Source organism: Rhineura floridana, chromosome 10 (genome assembly GCF_030035675.1).
Source record: "Rhineura floridana isolate rRhiFlo1 chromosome 10, rRhiFlo1.hap2, whole genome shotgun sequence".
NCBI classification, from domain to species: Eukaryota; Metazoa; Chordata; class Lepidosauria; order Squamata; family Rhineuridae; genus Rhineura; species Rhineura floridana.
Window position 1 is genome coordinate 35,770,722 of NC_084489.1, and position 19,564 is coordinate 35,790,285.

The 19,564-nt window shown below is 41.9% G+C and overlaps 1 protein-coding gene across 4 annotated transcripts in view; it reads left to right on the top strand.

Moving 5' to 3' along the window:
* The window catches only part of RFTN1 (raftlin, lipid raft linker 1), a 172,486-nt gene that overhangs the window by 135,342 nt on the left and 17,580 nt on the right, over positions 1–19,564 (top strand). For all 4 annotated transcript variants that reach the window (XM_061586949.1, XM_061586953.1, XM_061586951.1 and 1 more), the window contains exon 8: positions 18,544–18,647. In XM_061586949.1, coding sequence (XP_061442933.1) covers positions 18,544–18,647 — 104 coding nt within the window. The remainder of the gene's footprint in view (positions 1–18,543; positions 18,648–19,564) is intronic.

Consider the following 19,564-nt stretch of genomic DNA (forward strand, 5'->3'; position numbering starts at 1 on the left):
ATTGTCAAACTGCTTGTCAGGTCCAGATGGAACTGGTTATGTTCAGCTTGGCAGAGGCCCTTTGTCGGAAGGCAGAGCTGGGGTCCCAATCCCAGGGAGCTGGATCCCGGAGAGTTGGGAGAAGAGTATTCGGATGGATGGCAGAGGGAAGGGGGAGGAACTTCCCCCCTTTGGAGCGAAGACGAAACAGAGGAACTGCCAGTGATAAGGTCGCTTAGCAACGGGGAGCCTGAGCCCTCCCTGGACATTCTCACGCCTCTCCCTCTTTCAGGATCAGAGCAAGAGGGGAAAGAGGGAGGGCTGCTCACAGCCGAAAAGCGGGGAGGCAGTTTACCATCAGCCCCTCCCCTAACCCCCATCCTGGAATCGGAAACTTCAGAAGAGGAGGGGGTGATGCTTCCCCCCTCACCGCGCACACGCAGACAGCTGAAAAGACAGGAGAGAAGGGGGGGAAGGCGGGCAGTACCTGAGGGGCAGTTAAGGAGGAGCGAAAGATTGCGCGCCCGTTTGGCCCCTTCTTAAAGAACAGGCGGGAAGAAGTCCCTTGCTCTGTCAACTTTCTCCCAATGCCGCAGGACCTGTATCCCTGTATTGCTTCATGAGAAAACGCAGTCTTTGTTTGGACATTACCCTAATAAAACACGAATTAACTACAGCCGTTGGTCTGGTTCCTGAGTCACATCCTGGGCCTGACACCCTTGAACTGGACAAAATGCTGACAAAATTTTATGAGTTTCATGATGTGTTTGGGAAGTGGGAGGCCGATCAGCTACCGTCTCATCGCCCTTATGACTGTCCAATCGAGTTGATACCTGGGGCCAAGATTCTGGTGGGACGGATTTATTCCTTATCTGAGCCTAAATTTGGAGTTCCTAGACAGGAACCTGTGTTGGGAATTTACCTGACCCTCCATGTCCCCATCTGCACCTTGTGAAGAAAAAGTGTGGAGAGCTCTGGCTTTGCAGTGGCTACCATGCCCTGAACCGGATCACTGTCCAGAACCAATACATCTTGCCTCTGATCCCAAAACTCCTGGAGAGGTTACATGAAGCCCAATTTTTTACCAAGTTGGACCTGCGGGGGGCCTATAACCTAGTGAGGATCTGGGAGGGAGATGAATGAAGAGGACAGGAAGGAGAGGAGGGAGAGGGACTGGGAGGGAAAAGGCAGGTCTGATCATTTGCATGTTTATTGAGTTCAATGGGATTTACTCCTGTGCAATCATGTTTAGTCTAAGTAAAACTGACTATGGGAGAGGAGAAGGAAGGAGAGGAGGGAAGGGAGAGGAGAAGGGAGGTGATTGGAAGGGAGAGGGGTGGGAGGGGTAAAGGAAGGAGGAGGGAAGGGGCAAGAGGGAGGGGATAGGAGGGGGGAGGAGGAGGGGAGGACAGGTTTAATCATTTGCATGCTTTTTAAGTTCAGTAGAATTTACTCTGTACAATCATGCTTAGGATAAGTGAAACTGGCCTGTGGAAGGAGGGGGAAGAGGGAGAGAAAGGGAAGAAGGGTAGAGGTAGGAAGGAAGGTGGGGGGGAGGGGGGGAGATTCGGGCATTGGGCAGAGGGAAAGCCCCTTTCCTTTCCAAAAGAAAAACATTGTGAACAGTATCATTGTTTTTCAGGGTTTTCCCCACCTTTTTATTCTACAGCAGGCACATGTAGTCTCCCATCCAAATTTAAACCAAAGCTGTCACTGGCCACACCGACACCAGACCTTTATTTCACTTTAGACAGTCAAGTCTTCCCCTAAAGAATCGTGGGAAATGTAGTTTGAGAAGGGTGCTGTGAGTTGCTAGGAGACACCCTATTCCCCTCACAGAGATATAGTCCACAGAAGAAGGGTTGACTGTTTGTAACGGGAATAAAAGTCTCCTAACAACTCTCAGTACCCTTCACAAACTACACTTCCCACAATTCTTTGAAGGAAGCCATGACTGTCTAAAGTGAAATAAAGGTCTGACATGAATGTGGCCCCCTGATTAGCCAAACCAAACAGCTGTGAGTCTGGCTTTTAGAACACTGACAGTTGGTTCTTACTGAGCATGCATGTGCTTATCATTGACTTCAATGTTAAATTTCTTAAATTAATTAAAAATCAGCCAGGCATTTTTTAAACTTTTCAACCGCAGAAGAGGAAGGTCAGAGTATGGGGCAAGGTCAGTAATAGGATTACAGGTACTCTGTGAACATGGCTAGTTTTTAATGAACTTCAACAAATTATGAGAACTTTGACAGAGAAAAGTCCAAAATGGGTCCAAAGTGTTTTGTGTATCTCCTGAAAGAGGGTTGTTAAGCAAGTGTTTCTGAGTTCAGGATTATAAGCTTTGTAATGTTTTGTTTTGGAATGAGCTTATAGGAAGCAGCAGAATGGCATGGGGGTATTTTCAATTTAGCATTGCAGAAGGCAAAAAATCCATGCTGGCTATAGTATACAGCTACTCATGTGGCTGTATAATCTTAAAATGAGTTATAAGCTATGTTTAGCAAGATTTGTTATAAGTTTTCTTTTGTTGCTGTAGACATTGCCTCCAACTCCTCAGTAAACAAAGCTGAATGAGTTTTGTTCAGGAGATGGGGATCTAGGAATGATTGTTTTAAACATGTTGGTCATCTCCTGGTTCCTGAAACTGACTGGTGTGTTATCAGAACTACCAGTCCTATTAGCAGGAACATCACTAAGGAGGCATCAGAAAACCAATTGGATCCATCAGCCTCTAAGGGTAGACCATTCTAATCAGTCTCCCACTCATACAAAATTGCAGGACCGCTGTGAGACATAACAGTAAATCATTCTTTTTGCTTTTCAGTGTGGCATATATAGGAGCCTAGTTCATCTCCCATCCAGGTATTGACTGGACCCAGACTTGCTTAGCTTCAGCGTCATATGCCTTCAGACTACACCTAGGTCTGCATAGGCTGCAGTAGAGTTTCTGTTAAATGTGGAATTAATTTCTGTAAGTCCTTTCCTTTCCTCTTGTTTATGTGCTGATTTTGTGCATGGAACTTCTAAGTGTCTCCTGGAATTCTCCCAAATTAATTTTATTTTTGGTGTCATATCATAAGAGTGTGCACTTAGCAATGTAAGTTCAATTTTATTTTCATTCACAATTTCTTTTAACTGTGTTAGAATGCATTCTGTCAAGTTTGAGTAGGAACTGGCATCTTTATATGAACAAAAAAACACAGCATGCTTAATTTCTAACAGAGAAGCCTCCCAAGTGTAAGCAAGGGGAGCATGTTCAACACTCAGATGCACTCAGTATATGTGTAAAATGTCACTAAGTAGGGGATGTAAACCTTCCAGCTGTTACAGCATGTAGTGCTTGCCAAGTAATAGACAGGATGCAGTAGGGATGAGTTATTTAACTATTTAAACTTAGAACAAACTATGACATTCTTGCCTTTTTGAGCAGGGGCCTTTTAATGACTATGTGCCTTTATCTGCCCTATTACTCCAACCCTATAAATGCCGGGCTGCATTAATTCCACTACACTTCGTATGATCTAGCATTCAAACTTTTAAAGTTTTGATTCTGCTTGCATAGGCAAATCCCTTATTAAACATAGCCTACACTTCCTCTCTTATCTTATTTGTCATCATGTTTTCGCCCCAAGTAAAAAAAATAATGCTTTTGCAAGATGATGGATTTTCTGTAAAATCAAGTGCTGGCTGTGGAATGTTGGTGAAACATTATTTCATGAGCAAAGTTTTCTTCTGAAAATACTTCCCACAATTCAGAGAATTTTGGTGGTGATGGCTCTCTCACTCTTCAGCTTTTCTGGAGACATTGAAGTACCTTTTGGTTTTTGTTGCCACTGTGCATTTTTAACATTTTGACACAATTATAAGTATACATTTTCAAATCTGTTGAAATGGCAATACATAGCACCAGAGCCTGTCTCTTCTCTCTTTGAGATGTCAGATTGTCTAGTGGAAATGACTCCACTATGTAGTTGTGTTTTTGCTGTGTAGCATTCATAAAGGAGTGTCTGTTATTGACCAGAAGGTAGGGGTGTGTGGCGGAGCTACATGGACACAATAATCTGTTCTTTCTGGAAGAGTCTCTAAAGAGTCAGCTCCAGTTTCGTCTTCAGTCTTGATCTGTTAAATGTGCAGTGAGTTTGGGTTTGATCAACACAGTTAGATGTCTGTTGTCACACAAATGATGCATGGCTTGAACAACAGGAGGGCCAGAGGTGATGAGCATGAAATTCAGCCCTTTGAAAGGTCCTGAATGCTGTTTGAAGGTGACCTAGAAAGAAGACAGGAGAAGACTGGGTGGCTGCCCTTTGGACTTCTCTTTCTATATGGATGGGAAAGTTGGAGATAGTTGAGTTGCTTGCATTCAGGCTTTTTTCTTAAAAGGCTTGTGTGTTCTTTCTCTTTGTGTGTTTCTCTTTAGCTTGGAAATATTCAGAATACCAAGTATCAGGTTTTGCAGAGATTGTTGTTAAATGTAACAGTGCAGTTTGGCAGTAGTTTCGGTCCTTGAGTGCTGCGCTTTGAACATAGGGATCATTTCCTACAGTTTTTTTGTATGGTATTTATACTAAAATGGAGGTGTGAAAGTAAACAGCCGTCTGAATAAAAATAACTTCTCCTTTCAAATGGTTTTCGTTTTAGTTTATCTCTGAGCTTATCATATAGTTTAGAGGCTCTGTCCTTCGGTATCATCATGCAGGAAATACAGAGATAGTAGAATTTGGATTTCGAAACTAAAATGTTAATTATAAGGGACTAAGGCAAACACTGGCACACGTGAATGTAAAACTGCATCACAATGTATATGTCTACATGAATGTATATGTACAGAATGTTATGATTACAGATTGTTACACTGCTTAATTCAGGTATACACCTATTTAATATTTCTGCACTAAACGTTTTTTCTGCTCTTAAAGTTATTCACTAATAGGCAAAATACCTTGCGGGTTAAGAACATACCTATAGCCCACAGATATTTCTATGAAGCTTTAAAAAGCAGGAAAATTGCGCAGCTATAGTGAATGCATCAGGGGAGCAGGAGACCTGACCTCCTCTCTGAGATATTGTACTCCCCTACAAATTTGTTAAAATGCAAACACAATTTGGGTTGGTCTTTCACAGTCCAATCCACTTCCTGTGTAGCTTGGAAGAATTTGGTAAGGTGCCTCTGAGCATATGGTGAGTGGTGGCAACATTTGCAATCAGTCCAAATAATAGAAGGAAGACACGAAAAGGAAAACATTGTGAACAGTATCATTGCTTTTCAGCGTTTCCCCCACCTTTTTATTCTATAGCAGGCACATGTAGCCTCTCACCCAAATTTAAACCAAAGCTGTCCCTGGCCACATCCACACCAGGCCTTTATTTCACTTTGGACAGTCATGGCTTCTCTCAAAGAATCCTGGGAAGTGTAGTTAGTGAAGGGTGCAGAGAGTTGCTAGGAGACATCCTGTTCCCCTCACAGACCTTCAATCAGAGTGGCTGACTGTTAAACCAATCTCGCCACTGGAACTCTGTCAGTGGAATAGGAGTCTCCTCTCAGCACCCTTCACAAACTACACTTCCCAGGATTCTCTGGTGAAATTAAACTCTGGTGTGGGTGTGGCCCCCTGGTTAGGCAAGCCCAGTAGCTGTGAGTCTGGCTTTTAGAACACTGACAGTTGGTTCTTACTGAGCATGCCCGACACTATCATTTAGTTCAATGCAAAATTTCTGAAATTAATAAAAATCAGCCAGGCATTTTTTTAACTTTTAAACTGCAGAATATGAAGGTCAGAGTATGGGACAAGGTCAGTAATAGGATTACAGGTACTCTGCGAACATGGCTGATTTTTAATTAATTTCAACAGATTATGAGAACTGACAGAAAAAAGTCCAAAAGGGGTCTGGTTTTTTTCTCTCTTTAGACTTTGAATTTTCTATTCTCTCTGACTGTTTTGTGTATCGGCATGAAAATTGAGATGGTTGTTAAGCAAGTGTTTCTGAGTTCAGGATTATAAGTTTTGTAAGGTTTTGTTTTGAAATGAGTTTATGAGAATGGCATGGGGGGTATTTTCAATTTAACATTGGCTGTATAATATATGGTTGTGAATCCAGGTAGGAAAAGAATAATACTATATCTAGCTCCCACTATCTTGAAACAGTAGTGTGTTAGGAACTTGAGACTTGCTCTTTATTTAATTCATACAACAAATAACACCAACCCAGCTTTGCTCTTCAGCAAGATAGGCTTAAGATACACTGCACTAAGCAGTTATAATGCCAAGAGCCTTATATTGAAGAATTATAAGGCCAAAAGATTTTTGAATTGGCTGGAGTTTGGAACTTGGAAGTACCCTAGCTGAAATGCATAGCTGCATATACATCTTTTTGCCTCCAGATCCTTAAAAATTGCTATCTAAATGGTTAGGAAATGCTACTGTTCTATACTCTAGTTTTAAGCACATCCTAATCTCCAAGCAACCTAATCTCCAAGCAGTGAGAGGTTTCAGGAGTCCCACCACAAACCGTAGGTTTTGTTACTTTGGAATGAAAGTACAGGGACTGGGGACTGAAGCCTTTTCTTTGGTGTAAGGTTTGTTTATGCATATATACAGGGTGAGAATGAATAGAAGCCTCACAGCATTAACACTTCACCAGATCATGCTCCCCCATTAGGTTACTAGGTGGCACTCGAGTACCATGGCATTGGCTTCTTACATAAGGTGAGTCAAGTCTTTATGTCTCTTTCTAGATCCTTTTCCAAGAAATCTAGTTTCTTCTGTTCTGTTTCACATACACAGACACCTTGATGATATCACCTCTAATCAAAAGAAGGAAATGCCCCCTTTCCAGAGGGATCTATGACCATTAGCTCCTGTGGCAGGGTAGTCAATGCAGTACTCTCCCAGTGTTTTGGAATTATAATCCCCATAATTGGCCATGTTAGCTGGGGCTGATGCGAGTTGTAGTCTAAAACATCAGGAGGGAACCACACTGGCTATTCCTGTCCTATGGTAACAAATCACATGTACTTGGCCAAGTCTTTAGTGACACAAAGGCCCATTCTCTCAACAAAAAGCTCATTCTCTCAACAAAAAGCTATCTGCCAGGCTAGGCTTGTCCATCCAGTTTGACCTCTTTCACAGTCTCTTATTGTGCAGAATCCCATCACAGAATTAGAGGGGACCCCCAAAACTCATTTAGTATTATCCCAGTTTCATTACATTATATGTTTTACTATGTTTATTGTATGGTGGTGGTGGTTTTCTAATTTGTTGCAAACCGCTTTAATGTTTTTAATGAAATAGTGCTATGCAAATATATTTATAAATAAATATATAGAGCTTCCTGCCTGAAGTGCTACCCTCGACTGTGGAAGCCTGTATCCATAATTTGGGATTTGTGAAACCGGAATGATATTTATGTTTCCTACCTTCATCTGTTTAAATGCTCAAGTGTGTTGTGTGCCTGGGAAGGTGCCGGGAAAAGATTTGGTACCACAATTTGACAATTTTGGGGAAAAGTGCCTCAGGCTATCCTTCTTTCCTGTGGTGCGCTCAGGACAGGAATTTGGGACATGCGTCCAGGGCTCCACTCAGTAGCAAAGGGTCCTAAAATGCAGCAGGGCTGAGATGCCACATTTTGAAGTAAGTGAAGTAATACACATTATCTTTATCCCCCACTCCAATAAGATAATGAAATCCAGAGTCTAAAGCAGCCTTTCCCAACTAGTGGGCCACCAGATGTTGTTGGACCACAATTCCCATCTTTCCTGAACATTGGCAATGCTGGCTGAGGCTGATGGGAGTTGTGGTCCAACAACATCTGGTGGCCCACTAGTTGGGAAAGGCTGGTCTAAAGTTACCTATGTGGAGCACTGGATCCTTCCGGTCCTTCTCCAACCCAAGAGCCTCATTATGTCTTAAGACTGTGCTGCTGAATGCCAGGTCAGTGCATGAAGTGATGTAGCAAAGTAGACCCAGTGGAAGGTGGGAGGGATGGGTCGCAGAAGCATATTTGTGATTCCGTCTCCCTTTCCAAATACCCAGTGTGATGCACTGCCAATTTTAAAAGTATGTGTCTTTATTGGGGACAGGCAGTTACATCATTCCCCACTTCCCCCATGAGGATCCTTTCCCAGTCCATGGGAGGGGGCCTAGGCTGAGGCCTCACTCCTCATCCTGTAGCCTTCTAGCCCTCAAGGTCTCTGACAGTCCCTTCTCCCTCTCAGGCTGAAGACTCTCCCCAGCTTCCTTTCTGCTTTCTCTTACATAGGCTTCCAAAGGCTCCCTACCAACAGCTGAGTTTCTCCCCAGCTGTTCCTCCTTTGGCTTGTCTCCCGGCCTTTCTTCCTCAGCCAGTTCAGTTGACTGAGGACCTGATTCTGGATCCACGTAGGGCTGAAGCCAAGGGGGCAGTGAGGCAGTCCCTGGTGGTCCTTCATACAACCCTGTAGATTTCAGTTGCAGAGCATGTGTAGAGTCTTGATGAACATACAAAGCTCCATGAAGGACTGATCTTTTTTGATTTCAGTGTCAGAAAATGCCTTGAGCATCCATTGGAACTAGGGTTACCAGGTCTCTGGTTTTGGGGCGGAGTCTCTGGTTTTTTGGGGGGGCCCTCCGGCTCTCCAGCTAGCGTCCCTTAATCTCCAGACTCTCAGCTTCAATTTAAAAAGAATTTAAGTTTCTAGGTGGTCTGGTTCCTGAGATATACACCAAAACGTCAACCCCCCCACGTGACTGTTAAATCTGTTTTACAGATGTTTAGAACAGCTCCTAGCTCTAACTACAACTCCCATCAGCCCAATCCAGTGGCCATGCTGGCTGGGGCTGATGGGAGTTGTAGTTTAAAAAAGTAACTTGTTCAAGCTCTGTCTCTAACCCTGCCCTTTCAGGATTGTAGCCAATAAATGAAGCCAGGTTGTGACTTCTTGATCCAGGCATGCGTAAGCTTAATTTCAACGTCAGAAAATGGAGGCTTTCAGATTTTGTAGTTTGTGTAAGTATATGGCTTAAAGTTTTTTTTCCTCTTCTGTTCAAGAGTCAGACCCTGGGCTATGAAATATGAAAGTATTTAATTCAATACTCCATTAAGACTTACTTTTGAGTAGACATGGTTAGGATTATATGTGGTGTATTTACACCTCTGTGTGTGTGTGTGTGTGTGTGTGTGTGTGTCCTTTCCAACAACCCTGTGAGGTAGGGTTGGTAATTGGAAACCAAGGCAGCTCACAATAAGAAATAAATCATTTTAAAAACCAATAACCATAACACAAGTATAAACAGTTGCAAAACAGCTTAAAGTGGCATGATTCTGAATTTTGGGTTGAGTGAATGAAGTTTATTTATTTATTTTTATTTATTATTTGATTTATATCCTGCCCTTCCTCCCAGTAGGAGCTCAGGGCGGCAAACAAAAGCACTAAAAACACTTTAAAAATAATAAAAACAGACTTTAAAATATATTAAAACAAAACATCTTTAAAAACATTTTTAAAAGCTTTAAAACATTTTTTAAAGAAAAGGTTTAAAAACATATTAAAAAGCAATTCTAACACACAGACTGGGATAAGGTCTCAACTTAAAAGGCTTGTTAAAAGAACAAGTTCCTTATCACTTGAGACTGCAGTTTTCCCTGGTTGAATAAGCCCCATTGAATACATTGGGACTTGCTTCTGAGTAAATAAACATAGGATTGCACTATAAATATCTTTACAGGTTGTTTAATAATAAACATGTTTGATAGTCATGCTTATATAAATATTTTGTCAAACTGTGTTCCAATAAGTATCTGATTTCACACTATGGTTGTACAATACTTCCTTTACATTTTAAGTATGCCTTGGGGTGGTCATGGTTCTCCATTGTTTTCATCCTGAGGGGCAGATAGGCTGAGAGATGGTGAGTAGCCCATGGTCACCCACTACAGTTTATAGCTCATTGCCATTTTGAAAAATTAATTAAAACAATTTACATGCAGGCAAAATTTATTAAGTGGATTCACACAATACGTTTAAAGCACATCCAACTCACATTTAAAGCGCACGACATCCCCTAAAGAATCCTAGGAAGTGTCATTTCCCCCTCACAGTTATAGTTCTCACCATTCTTAACAAACTGCAGTTCCCATGATTCTGTGGTGGGATTCATGTGCTTCAAATGGGTGTTGAATGTGCTTTAAATGAATGGTGTGGATCCGCCCTAGGTATGATGTGCATTCAAGAGTGAATTGAAAAGAACAATTTTAAAAGATACTTCTTACTCTTAATCTTACTCATTTCTCAGACCTCTTTCTGAAGTGAAGGGTCAAATTTGTAAAGAAGTTTGGAGCAGCCACGTTAAAAGATAAGGGCAGGGCATTCCAGGCAGGGGGTTGCCAACCCTGCTTGGAGATGGATGTCTTTGTAGAGGAACCCTAGTCAAGGTTTACCAACAGCACAATCCTAACTATATCTACTAGAAGTCAGTCTTGTTGAGTTCTATGGGGCTTAATCCCTTAGTAAGTGTATTTAGAATTGCAGCCTTCAGGAGCATCCATCTTTACTCCCAAATGCTCCCATCTAACATCTCCACAACACTAAGCTCCTTTGTCCCTACAGTGACCTTCTGATGACTGGCCTGGCCTGAAGGCACTTAACCCTTCTTGCTGAAAGCAAGTAGACTAGATTAAATGTTCCCTACCCAGGCTCCATCTTTTAGCTAAGATTTCTATCTTAATTTCCAATCAGATTTTTTTTAATTGTATGGTCCAAGCAACTTTGATTGATGCTTAATGTATCATGCTTAATGACATCACTAGGGCCCGCCCCATGCCATCACTAGAGCCTGCCCCTCAAATCTCAGGTTTTGGGTTGCTTCTGACCTGGCAACCCTAATTGGAACTGTATGTGTTGAACATACCCTAACATAGTAAATAATGGGGAAACTTTGGCTTGTACTGGAGCTCTGGATCACAGCTTCTGTCTTTCCAGTGTGTTACATTTGGGGGAGATGTATTCAGCAAAGTCCATAAACCCTGCTGTCTATAATTGTGGCCTTGGTTTTTTGGTAGTTTCCAAGTTGAGGGTTGACAGGCACCTATCAGGGTTGCTTATTTCATATACTATCTCAGCCTTCCCCAACTGAGGTGATTTCCAGATATTTTGGACAACAACTCTCATTAGCTCCTAGAGCCATCACGGCTAATGGACAAGGATGATGGGAGTTATACTCCAAAATGTCTAGAGAGCGTAAGGTTGGAGAAGGCTGTACTATCTTGCTTCAGTATACAAAAGGTTGAGCTAGATTGATGGCCAGTTACATCATTTCAGTCTCCAAAATTAAATTCTACTGCTGTCATGCGATTTTAATCCATAGATGGGAAGGAGGAATTAATTACCTCCAATGAGGCTTCGCCCGTCTTATACAACCATGGATGTTGTTATTTTGTTTGTAGCAGTAGGAAGAATAAGAGAATTGCTCATATAGATTGTTTTCCTTTAAAGTGATTTGGCCTAGATATTTCTTTCCCCTTATTTCTCAAATTGCAAACCTTTCTAGTTTTTCCTAATGAGCTAGACTATTGCTGAGTGAGAGTAGAAGAAAAAACAGCAAAATCATAAGTAAATTTGAATTCTTTTTATCTGCTGCAAGACAGGAAAACAGCCAGCTCAACATGCTCTGGTTTTTGACACTCAAGGTGTGATCAGAGATTACTTATCAACTGCAAGAGAATGGGGAATGACTTTCATTAAATGTTTGCTCTCTTTCTCTCTCACGGAAGGAAACTACTCTCACTTTGATTTGTAGACCAGACAACAGTATCTCCCCCTCCCCACAACTATAAAATCTTTTGTCTTGACATTTGACCATATCTTGTTTATGTTAAGTTTTTAAAAAAATCATAGGCTGTTGCTATAGATCCACTTTTTGTTGATTGTTGCTACAATTTAACATTTCTCAAATGCTAAGCATGAAATGACATTTTAAATGCTAGGGTTGTTAGTGCCCTTTAATCATTTCCCTTAATAGCACTCAGGTGGTAAGTGCAGACAGAAATGGAGTGAAAACAGAGCCACCAAGAAACTAGATGGCATGTCTGACATTCTTAGGGAAAACCCAAGATCTGCATGAGTACAAAAATCTTTAAAAACAAAAACAAAAAACCAAACAGCACAAAGAGAACTGTATACCCTCAGTAGTCATGGAATGTTGAGTGTCAATTGGAAAATAAAGGAGAGAATTGGGAGGAGGGGTGGAATCCCTCAAGCTCCTTACAACTTCTGGTATCTTGGAAGAAGGGGTGGCTGGTTGGCAGGAAACATATACAGGAGCACTCCTGCTAGGAGGTGAGGATGCAACAAAAACATTTTGTTTTAGATCCTACATGTATGATGGAGTTTGGCATTTTACATAGAGGGGAAAAATTTGGCACTCGAACTGTCACCGTGTCAGCTTTCGGGTTTCAGTACAATGCACACTAACTGTAACAATGCCTTTTCTGCTGAGTTATTAGGGGCCGCTGTAAGAGCTACTTCTGTGTACTAAATGTTTTTGCCCTCTTTGTCATTTTAGTGACTGTGAGTATTAAAGCTACTGGCATTTGATCAAGCTTCCATTTTTATTTCCTCTGTTATAAATATTACATGTGAAAGAAATATATAACAGCTCTTACAGAGGTTTTGTTGACACAAAGCACTTCTGTATGAGGTGGGAGGGCACTTGTGAAAACCACATGTAAGATGTTATGTGAGATTATCACATGTGCATCCTTTTTACTTTTCCTAACCAGAGTCTCTTTCTGTAGGATAAATGCTTAATGGGAGGATTTATGCATTTCCCCCTCACTTTTATATTGTCACTGAACAGAGTTGGTTGAATGGGAGATGTGATGAGATTGGGAAGGAGCATAGTTCAGCAGCAACAAACATGGTTTTCATGCAGAAGTTCAGTCCCTGGGATCTTCATTTAAAACTGAGTAGCAGGTGATATAAAAGACTTTTGCTTGAGATCCTGGAGCTCCATTGCCAGTCAGACTAAATAATGAATTAGATGGGCAAATAGCCAGACCTGGTATGAGACAACTTCTGATGTTCCTAAGCAATACACATTTCTTTATACAGCTGTGGGATGGTGTGTTAAAAAAGTATTTGATGCAGCCCTGACTCCTCCTCCACCACCACCACAGCAGCTGCTGGGGTTTAGCATTCTGGCAGGGCCCACCGCCAACAACCAACTTCCCTTTTGGCTCTTGGAGACTTCTGTGTTTTTTCTCTCTGCTGTGCCCCAGAAGTTAAGCTGACATCTGAGGCATCAACAAGAAATAATACACCTGCTGTAAGAAGCCGGTAAGAAAAGGTTTTTGTGTGTGTGTTAACGATGGCTCAGGATAAGCGTCCTCAGTGGGCCTACTGTGGAGTTAGTTCCAAGGGTTTTCCAGGTGGCACTTTGCAGAGGGCTCCTTACCCTGTTTGGCACTGTTGATAATTGAGGCTGATGATTCCATGGGGTCCTGAAGAGTTCTTAATCTGTTTGGAATTAAAACATGTTTGCTTGCCTATAACAGCATCCCATATATATAGCATGCTGGGCAACTTGATAAATGTAATGGCAGTACTTTGTGGGGGCAAAATGTAGAGAGAATGACTAGCCTATTTAGAAATCTGCCGATTGTTTTTTCTAACTGACCTTTCATTTTTTGAGCTGATAAATGTTCAGAGACCTTGAACCCCAGCTCAACCCTGTCCTAGACTCATCTCTTCCTGATTTTGTACTAAGGTATATGATGGTATCTGCATGAAGAGAAGGTTGCTTTGACAAATGACACCAGTTGGGGCTTTGCAGCCTTGTCTTGCTAAGAATCTGAAAACTGTGACAGGAAAAAGTATGTAGCACAGAAAGCATTCAGCTTCTGCAGAAGCCAGGAGGATGCAATTTGTATTGTACCAGTGCCCACCCCAGTTGCCAGAATGGCTTAGGCTTTGACATCTTATTGCATGCTGTGATGGGAATGGGTGGTGCTCCCCCACTAGCTGGGACCCTCAGGCTTTGGGCCATTTGAAAAACTAGCAAGAGGAAAGAAATCTGTTTGGCAGCAAGATCCTACAGGGTCTTTGTATATGAGGCAGCATTATCCTCATGTGATTATGATAGCTGTCAGAAGCATCCTGCTGTGCTCTAGAGGAAATGGGCAGTGGCTACATTGATACTGATCGCTCCTCACAAACCCCATTTAATGGTGGCTCTGCAACTTCTGTCCTGCTTCTGAGAAGGTCTTGTGTCCCTGCATTACATCTTCATAGAAATCCAAACAAATCTATCCAGCGTCTGCTTACTGATGAAGGGTTTTTAGGTATTTCTGGTCATTGGACAATTTGGTTCCTTCAGAGTGGGTCCTTCTGCCTATCAAGGAGGCAGCACAGATAGTGACAGACAAAATTAGTTTTTGGGAAGCAGAAAGAACAGGAAGAGGGAAATCATGCTAGCAAAGCAGAAGTGAAAACTGCCAAAAATATTATTTTGGGCTCATTGTGAGGCCTTGGACAATTTAGTTGTCCAATTTAGTTCCCCATCTGTAAAACAGGAGTAATGGTTATCTACCTCACAGGGTTGTTGTGGCTTAATGCAGTAGACTATAGCTCCTTTTGGATAGGTAGCTCCTAGTAATATGTGACCATGATGACAGACAACAAGGTGTTAGAATAGCAAGATGTGTTTTACAACTTCAGTGCTCGCATGGTAAGAGTATAGAAACAAATCTATATTTTTGTGAAGGGTACACATCTATGCAATTGTACAAAAAAACCAAGGAAACTACATGTAAAATCTTGATAGCTACGTAACGTGCCATTTCTGTATATGGAATGCATTTTGAGTTGTTAAAATTTTTATATATCAGTTATAAAGAAAGATTGTAAACAAAGTGTGCTTTATAAAATGTTTATATAAATCTCTATTTTAAAAAAAAGAGGCAGTGCATTTGTTTAGCATCACAGCTCTGTAATTGTACCAGAAGTTTATTAATGTTCTGTGTTCTTTTCCTTACCAGAGAATTTCTGCAACACCAGAAGTATCAATGTATATTTCTCATTGTTTTGTGCCTGACTAGCACTGGCTTAAAAAATAATATTGTCCTGAACTTCCAGTTGAGGTAGCTTTTCCACCTCCTTCCAAGTAGAAATTAAGTCGTATAGGAATTTATCCAGCTAGTTTATTATACAGCCACAAGAGTGGCTGTATGCTATAGCCAGCATGGATTGGTCACATTCCGCAATGTTAAATTTAAAATATCCTCCATGCCATTCTGCTGCTTCCCATAAGCACATTTCAAAACAAAACCTTACAAAACTTATAGTCCTCAACTCAGAAATGCTTGCTTAACAACCCTCTAAATTTTCATGGCGATACACAAAACAGTCAGAGAGAATAGAGAGTTCAAAATGTAAAAAGAGGAAAAAAACCCAGACCCCTTTTGGACTTTTTTCTGTCAGAGTTCTCATAATCTGTTGAAATTTATTAAAAATCAGCCATGGTCACAGAGTACCTGTAATCATAATACTGACTTTGCCCCATACTCTGGCCTTCACCTTCTGCAGTTTAAAAGTAAAAAAATGCCTGGCTGATTTTTAATTAATTTAAGAAATTTTGGCTGGAACCTTATGATAATGTTGGGCATGCTCAGTGAGAACCAACTGTCAGAGTTCTAAAAGCCAGACTCACAGCTGCTGGGCTTGCCTAATCAGAGGGCCACACCCAAGCCAGACTTTTATTTCACATGAGACAGTCATGGCTTCCTTCAGAGAATCCTGGGCAGTGTAGTTTATGAAGGGTGCTGAGAGGAGACTCCTATTCCACTGAGAGTGCTCCATTAGCCAGAGTGGTTTAACAGTCAGCCACTCTGATTGAAAGTATGTGAGGGGAACAGGGCGTCTCCTAGCAACTCTCAGCAAGCTTCACTAACTACACTTCCCAGGATTCTTTGAGAGAAGCCATGACTGTCCAAAGTGAAATAAAGGCCTGGTGTGGATGTGGCCAGGGACAGCTTTGGTTTAAATTTGGTTGGGAGGCTACATGTGTCTGCTGTAGAATAAAAAGATGGGGGAAACGCTGAAAAGCAATGATACTGTTCACAATGTTTTCCTTTTGGAAAGGAAAGGGGCTTCCCTTCTGCCCAGTGCCCACCTACTCAATCTCCGCCCTGCCCCTCCCTGCCCCTCCCCCAGGTCAGTGTTGGACTACAACCTGGGAGACCAGGGTTCGAATCCCCACACAGCCATGAACCTCACTGGGTGACCTTGGGCCAGTCATTGCCTCTCAGCCTCAGAGGAAGGCAATGGTAAAATCACCACTGAATACCGTTTGCCATGAAAACCCTATTCATAGGGTCAACATAAGTTGGGGTCTACTTGAAGGCAGTCCATTTCCAGTTTCAAACATGATTGCACAGAAATAAATCCCATTGAACTCAAAAAGTATGCAAATGATCAAACCGACCCTCCTATCTCGTCCCTCCTATCCCCTCCCTCTTGTGCCTTCCCTCCCCTTTCCTTTGCCCCGCCCTCCCATTCCCCCTCCTCCCCCCTCCCTTCCTCTTCCTCATGGTCACTTTTACCTATCTTAAGCATGATTGCACGGAAGTAAATAGCATTGAACTCTATAAGCATGCAAATGATCAAACCTGCCCTCCCCTCCCCCTTCCTTGGCCTCCCTCCAATATTCTCCTTCCCCTTTCCCCTCCCCCTCCTCCTCCCCCATGGTCAGTTTTTCCTATCCTAACCATGATTGCATAGGAGGAAATCCCATTGAACTCAATAAGCATGCAAATAAAGCATCCTTCTGGGCCGACTTGGTGAGCTGGGTATTGGAGGCATTGTTTTACAGTGGTTCCGATCCTATCTCCAGGGTTGTTCTCAGAGAATAGCATTGGGGGACTGTTTTTTGGTCCCGTCAGCTGTGATGTGGGGTGCTGCAGGGTACCATCTTGTCCCCCATGCTGTTTAACATCTATATGAAGCCCTTGGGAGCAGTCATCAGCAGCTTTGGGGCGAGGTGTCAGCAGTATGCTGATGATACCCAGCTCTATTTCTCCATAACATCTGAATCAGAAGAGGCCTTGCAAACCCTGGACCGCTGCCGGGACTCAGTGGTGGGCTGGATGAGGGCCAAAAATCCACGTGCTCAGAGACACATGTTAGCAATTTTTTCCAAGCTACACAGCAAGTGGATTAGACTGTGAAAGACCAACCCAAATTGTGTTTGCATTTTGACAAACTTGTAGGGCAGTCCAATATCTCAGAGAGGAGGTCAGGTCTCCTGCTCCCCTGGTGCATTCACTATAGCTGCCCAATTTGCCTGCTTTTTAAAGTTTGATAGAAATATCTGTGGTCTATAGGTACGTTCTTAAACCGAAAGGTTTTCTGCCTATTAATGAATTGATTGTAAGTCACTTTGGGTTCATTTTTGTGAAGAAATGTGGCTAACAAATAAAATAAATAAATTAGTAAAAATACTATCCAGTCATTGTTTTTCCATTATAAACTACAAGTGGAATTACAATTGACTTTTCACTTATTGGGAATATTGTGCTTTTTCTGTGTATACATCCCACAATGTTCCATCCACACCAGTGAGTGTGATATATCTGCTGTGGGTGGGGTCAATTGGAGCTCAGCACACATTCACCTTTTACGACTCTGATAATTGTAAAGTGATAATTAGCACTAAAATGCTTTTCTAGCTGCCTTGTTTTAAATGAAAGAGAGATGGAGAGCTATAATACCGTAAGTAAGCTGGAGCATATTTTGTAAAGATAAGATGGAGATATGTTAATTAGAACTCTCTGGGATGGTTTCAGTCATGACCTCCATTTTGCCCTTTGCTGTGGGAAATTGTTTGGTCTTGTTTGGTAGCAGAGACAATTGGTAGAGCCAGTCTCGAAAGTGACAGGTAACATTTTGGTCTTGCACATGTATTTCCTGATAAAACATAGCAAAGAGACTGTGCTCTTTGTGTGTGTGGCAAAAATAGTAAAAGGGATTGCATCCATGTTTTCCTGCTGTTGCTGCTGGATGCAAATGACCTGTACTCATTAGCATCATAATGTCATTTAACACACCATGAGAAGCTCTGGAAATCAAAGGAATAGTTATTCATCTGGTGTAAACTTAGTTTCTTGCTTCATTTTAACAGAATTGCTTAGCAGCATCACCATTATCATAGTTAGATTTTTGCACTGCTTGAATACCTTTTTGTCTGGAAGGAGGTAATTGTTCTCTTTCAGTTAATATTGCAGGAGGCCATTCATCTAGAGGATCGCTAACAAAACAAAATGAATTAATCCTGTTGATCTGATTCATCAGCTGCCACATGGAAGGTTTTGGAGCATGGAAAGAAATGTGTTTCTTCTGTTTAAACAAAATTATTTAACCCTTCAGCAAGAACTGAAAAATGACCCTTCATTCCTTTTGTTTTTCAGTATTAATTTATTTTCCTGTTTTGCTGAACTGGCAGAAATGATTCTAACCCATTAATAAACAACCTTTATAAATTGGTCTCACTTTTAACATTTAACTGTAATGGCTTAATTTCTTTTCCCTAGGGAGCTCAAGTGCAGGCAGATTATATTCCCCTGTTGAACTCTCTTGCCGTATATGGCTGGCAGCTGACTTGTGTGCTTTCCACTCCGGTTGTAAAGACAAACAGGTACAGTGAAGAAAAAACCTTTTCCTTATGTATGGGATGCAATCATAAATGACACCCTTGCTTTTAGAATGGGATTCCTCTCTGTGTCTGTTACTGCAGCCTGTAACTGCCAGAATCATGATAAGAGTATGAAGTTCTTTGGCTCCTTTTCTTGCTATACAGCTTGAAGGGTGAGTCATGGGAGGTCTCTGGCAGGCTGGGTGGAATACCTGGGCTTCAGATGCAAGTTGTGCCTCAGATATTTAACATTAACCAATTATTATTTTTTTCTGCTGAAGGTGGGAGCCTGGGGTGATAAAGTGTTCCATTTTGCTTCCTAGATTCTGTTTCAGCTCATGGGCCTAGTTCACTCATCACTTGACAACATAGTTTAAAATAAACTGTTCAGAGTAAATTAGGAGCATAGGAAGCTATCTTATACTGAGTCATGCCAGTGGTCCATCTAGTTTAGTATTGTCTACACTGAGCAGTAGCAGCTGTTCCAGTGTTTCAGACGGGTTATTTCCAGTCCTGTTTGGAGACATTGAGGATTGAACCTGGGACCTTCTGCATGCAAAGCAGGTGCCCTACCACTGAGCTACAGCCCTTCCCCTAATTGCATGCTGCTGCAAGCACAGATACTTTGCTCTTCTTCTCCTGGCTGTTCTCAGCCAGGAAACAAACTAGAGTCTGTCTTCATGTTACCTGCAAACCAGCACTAATGGTTTATTTCCCCAAATAAACCCCAAGTGGCAAGCCAAGGTTTGCTTAACTTCTCTATCTATCAGAAAGCTTTGTCTTCCAGCAGTGCCAGCTCTTCATTCAGTGTGCTGTCACACTTAACCATCTAAGGCAAACCACACACACAATACCCTAATTGTTCCTTGCTATCTTTGCTGAGTTTTTCCTTTGTCCTTAAGATTGGAGCCTAATCAAGA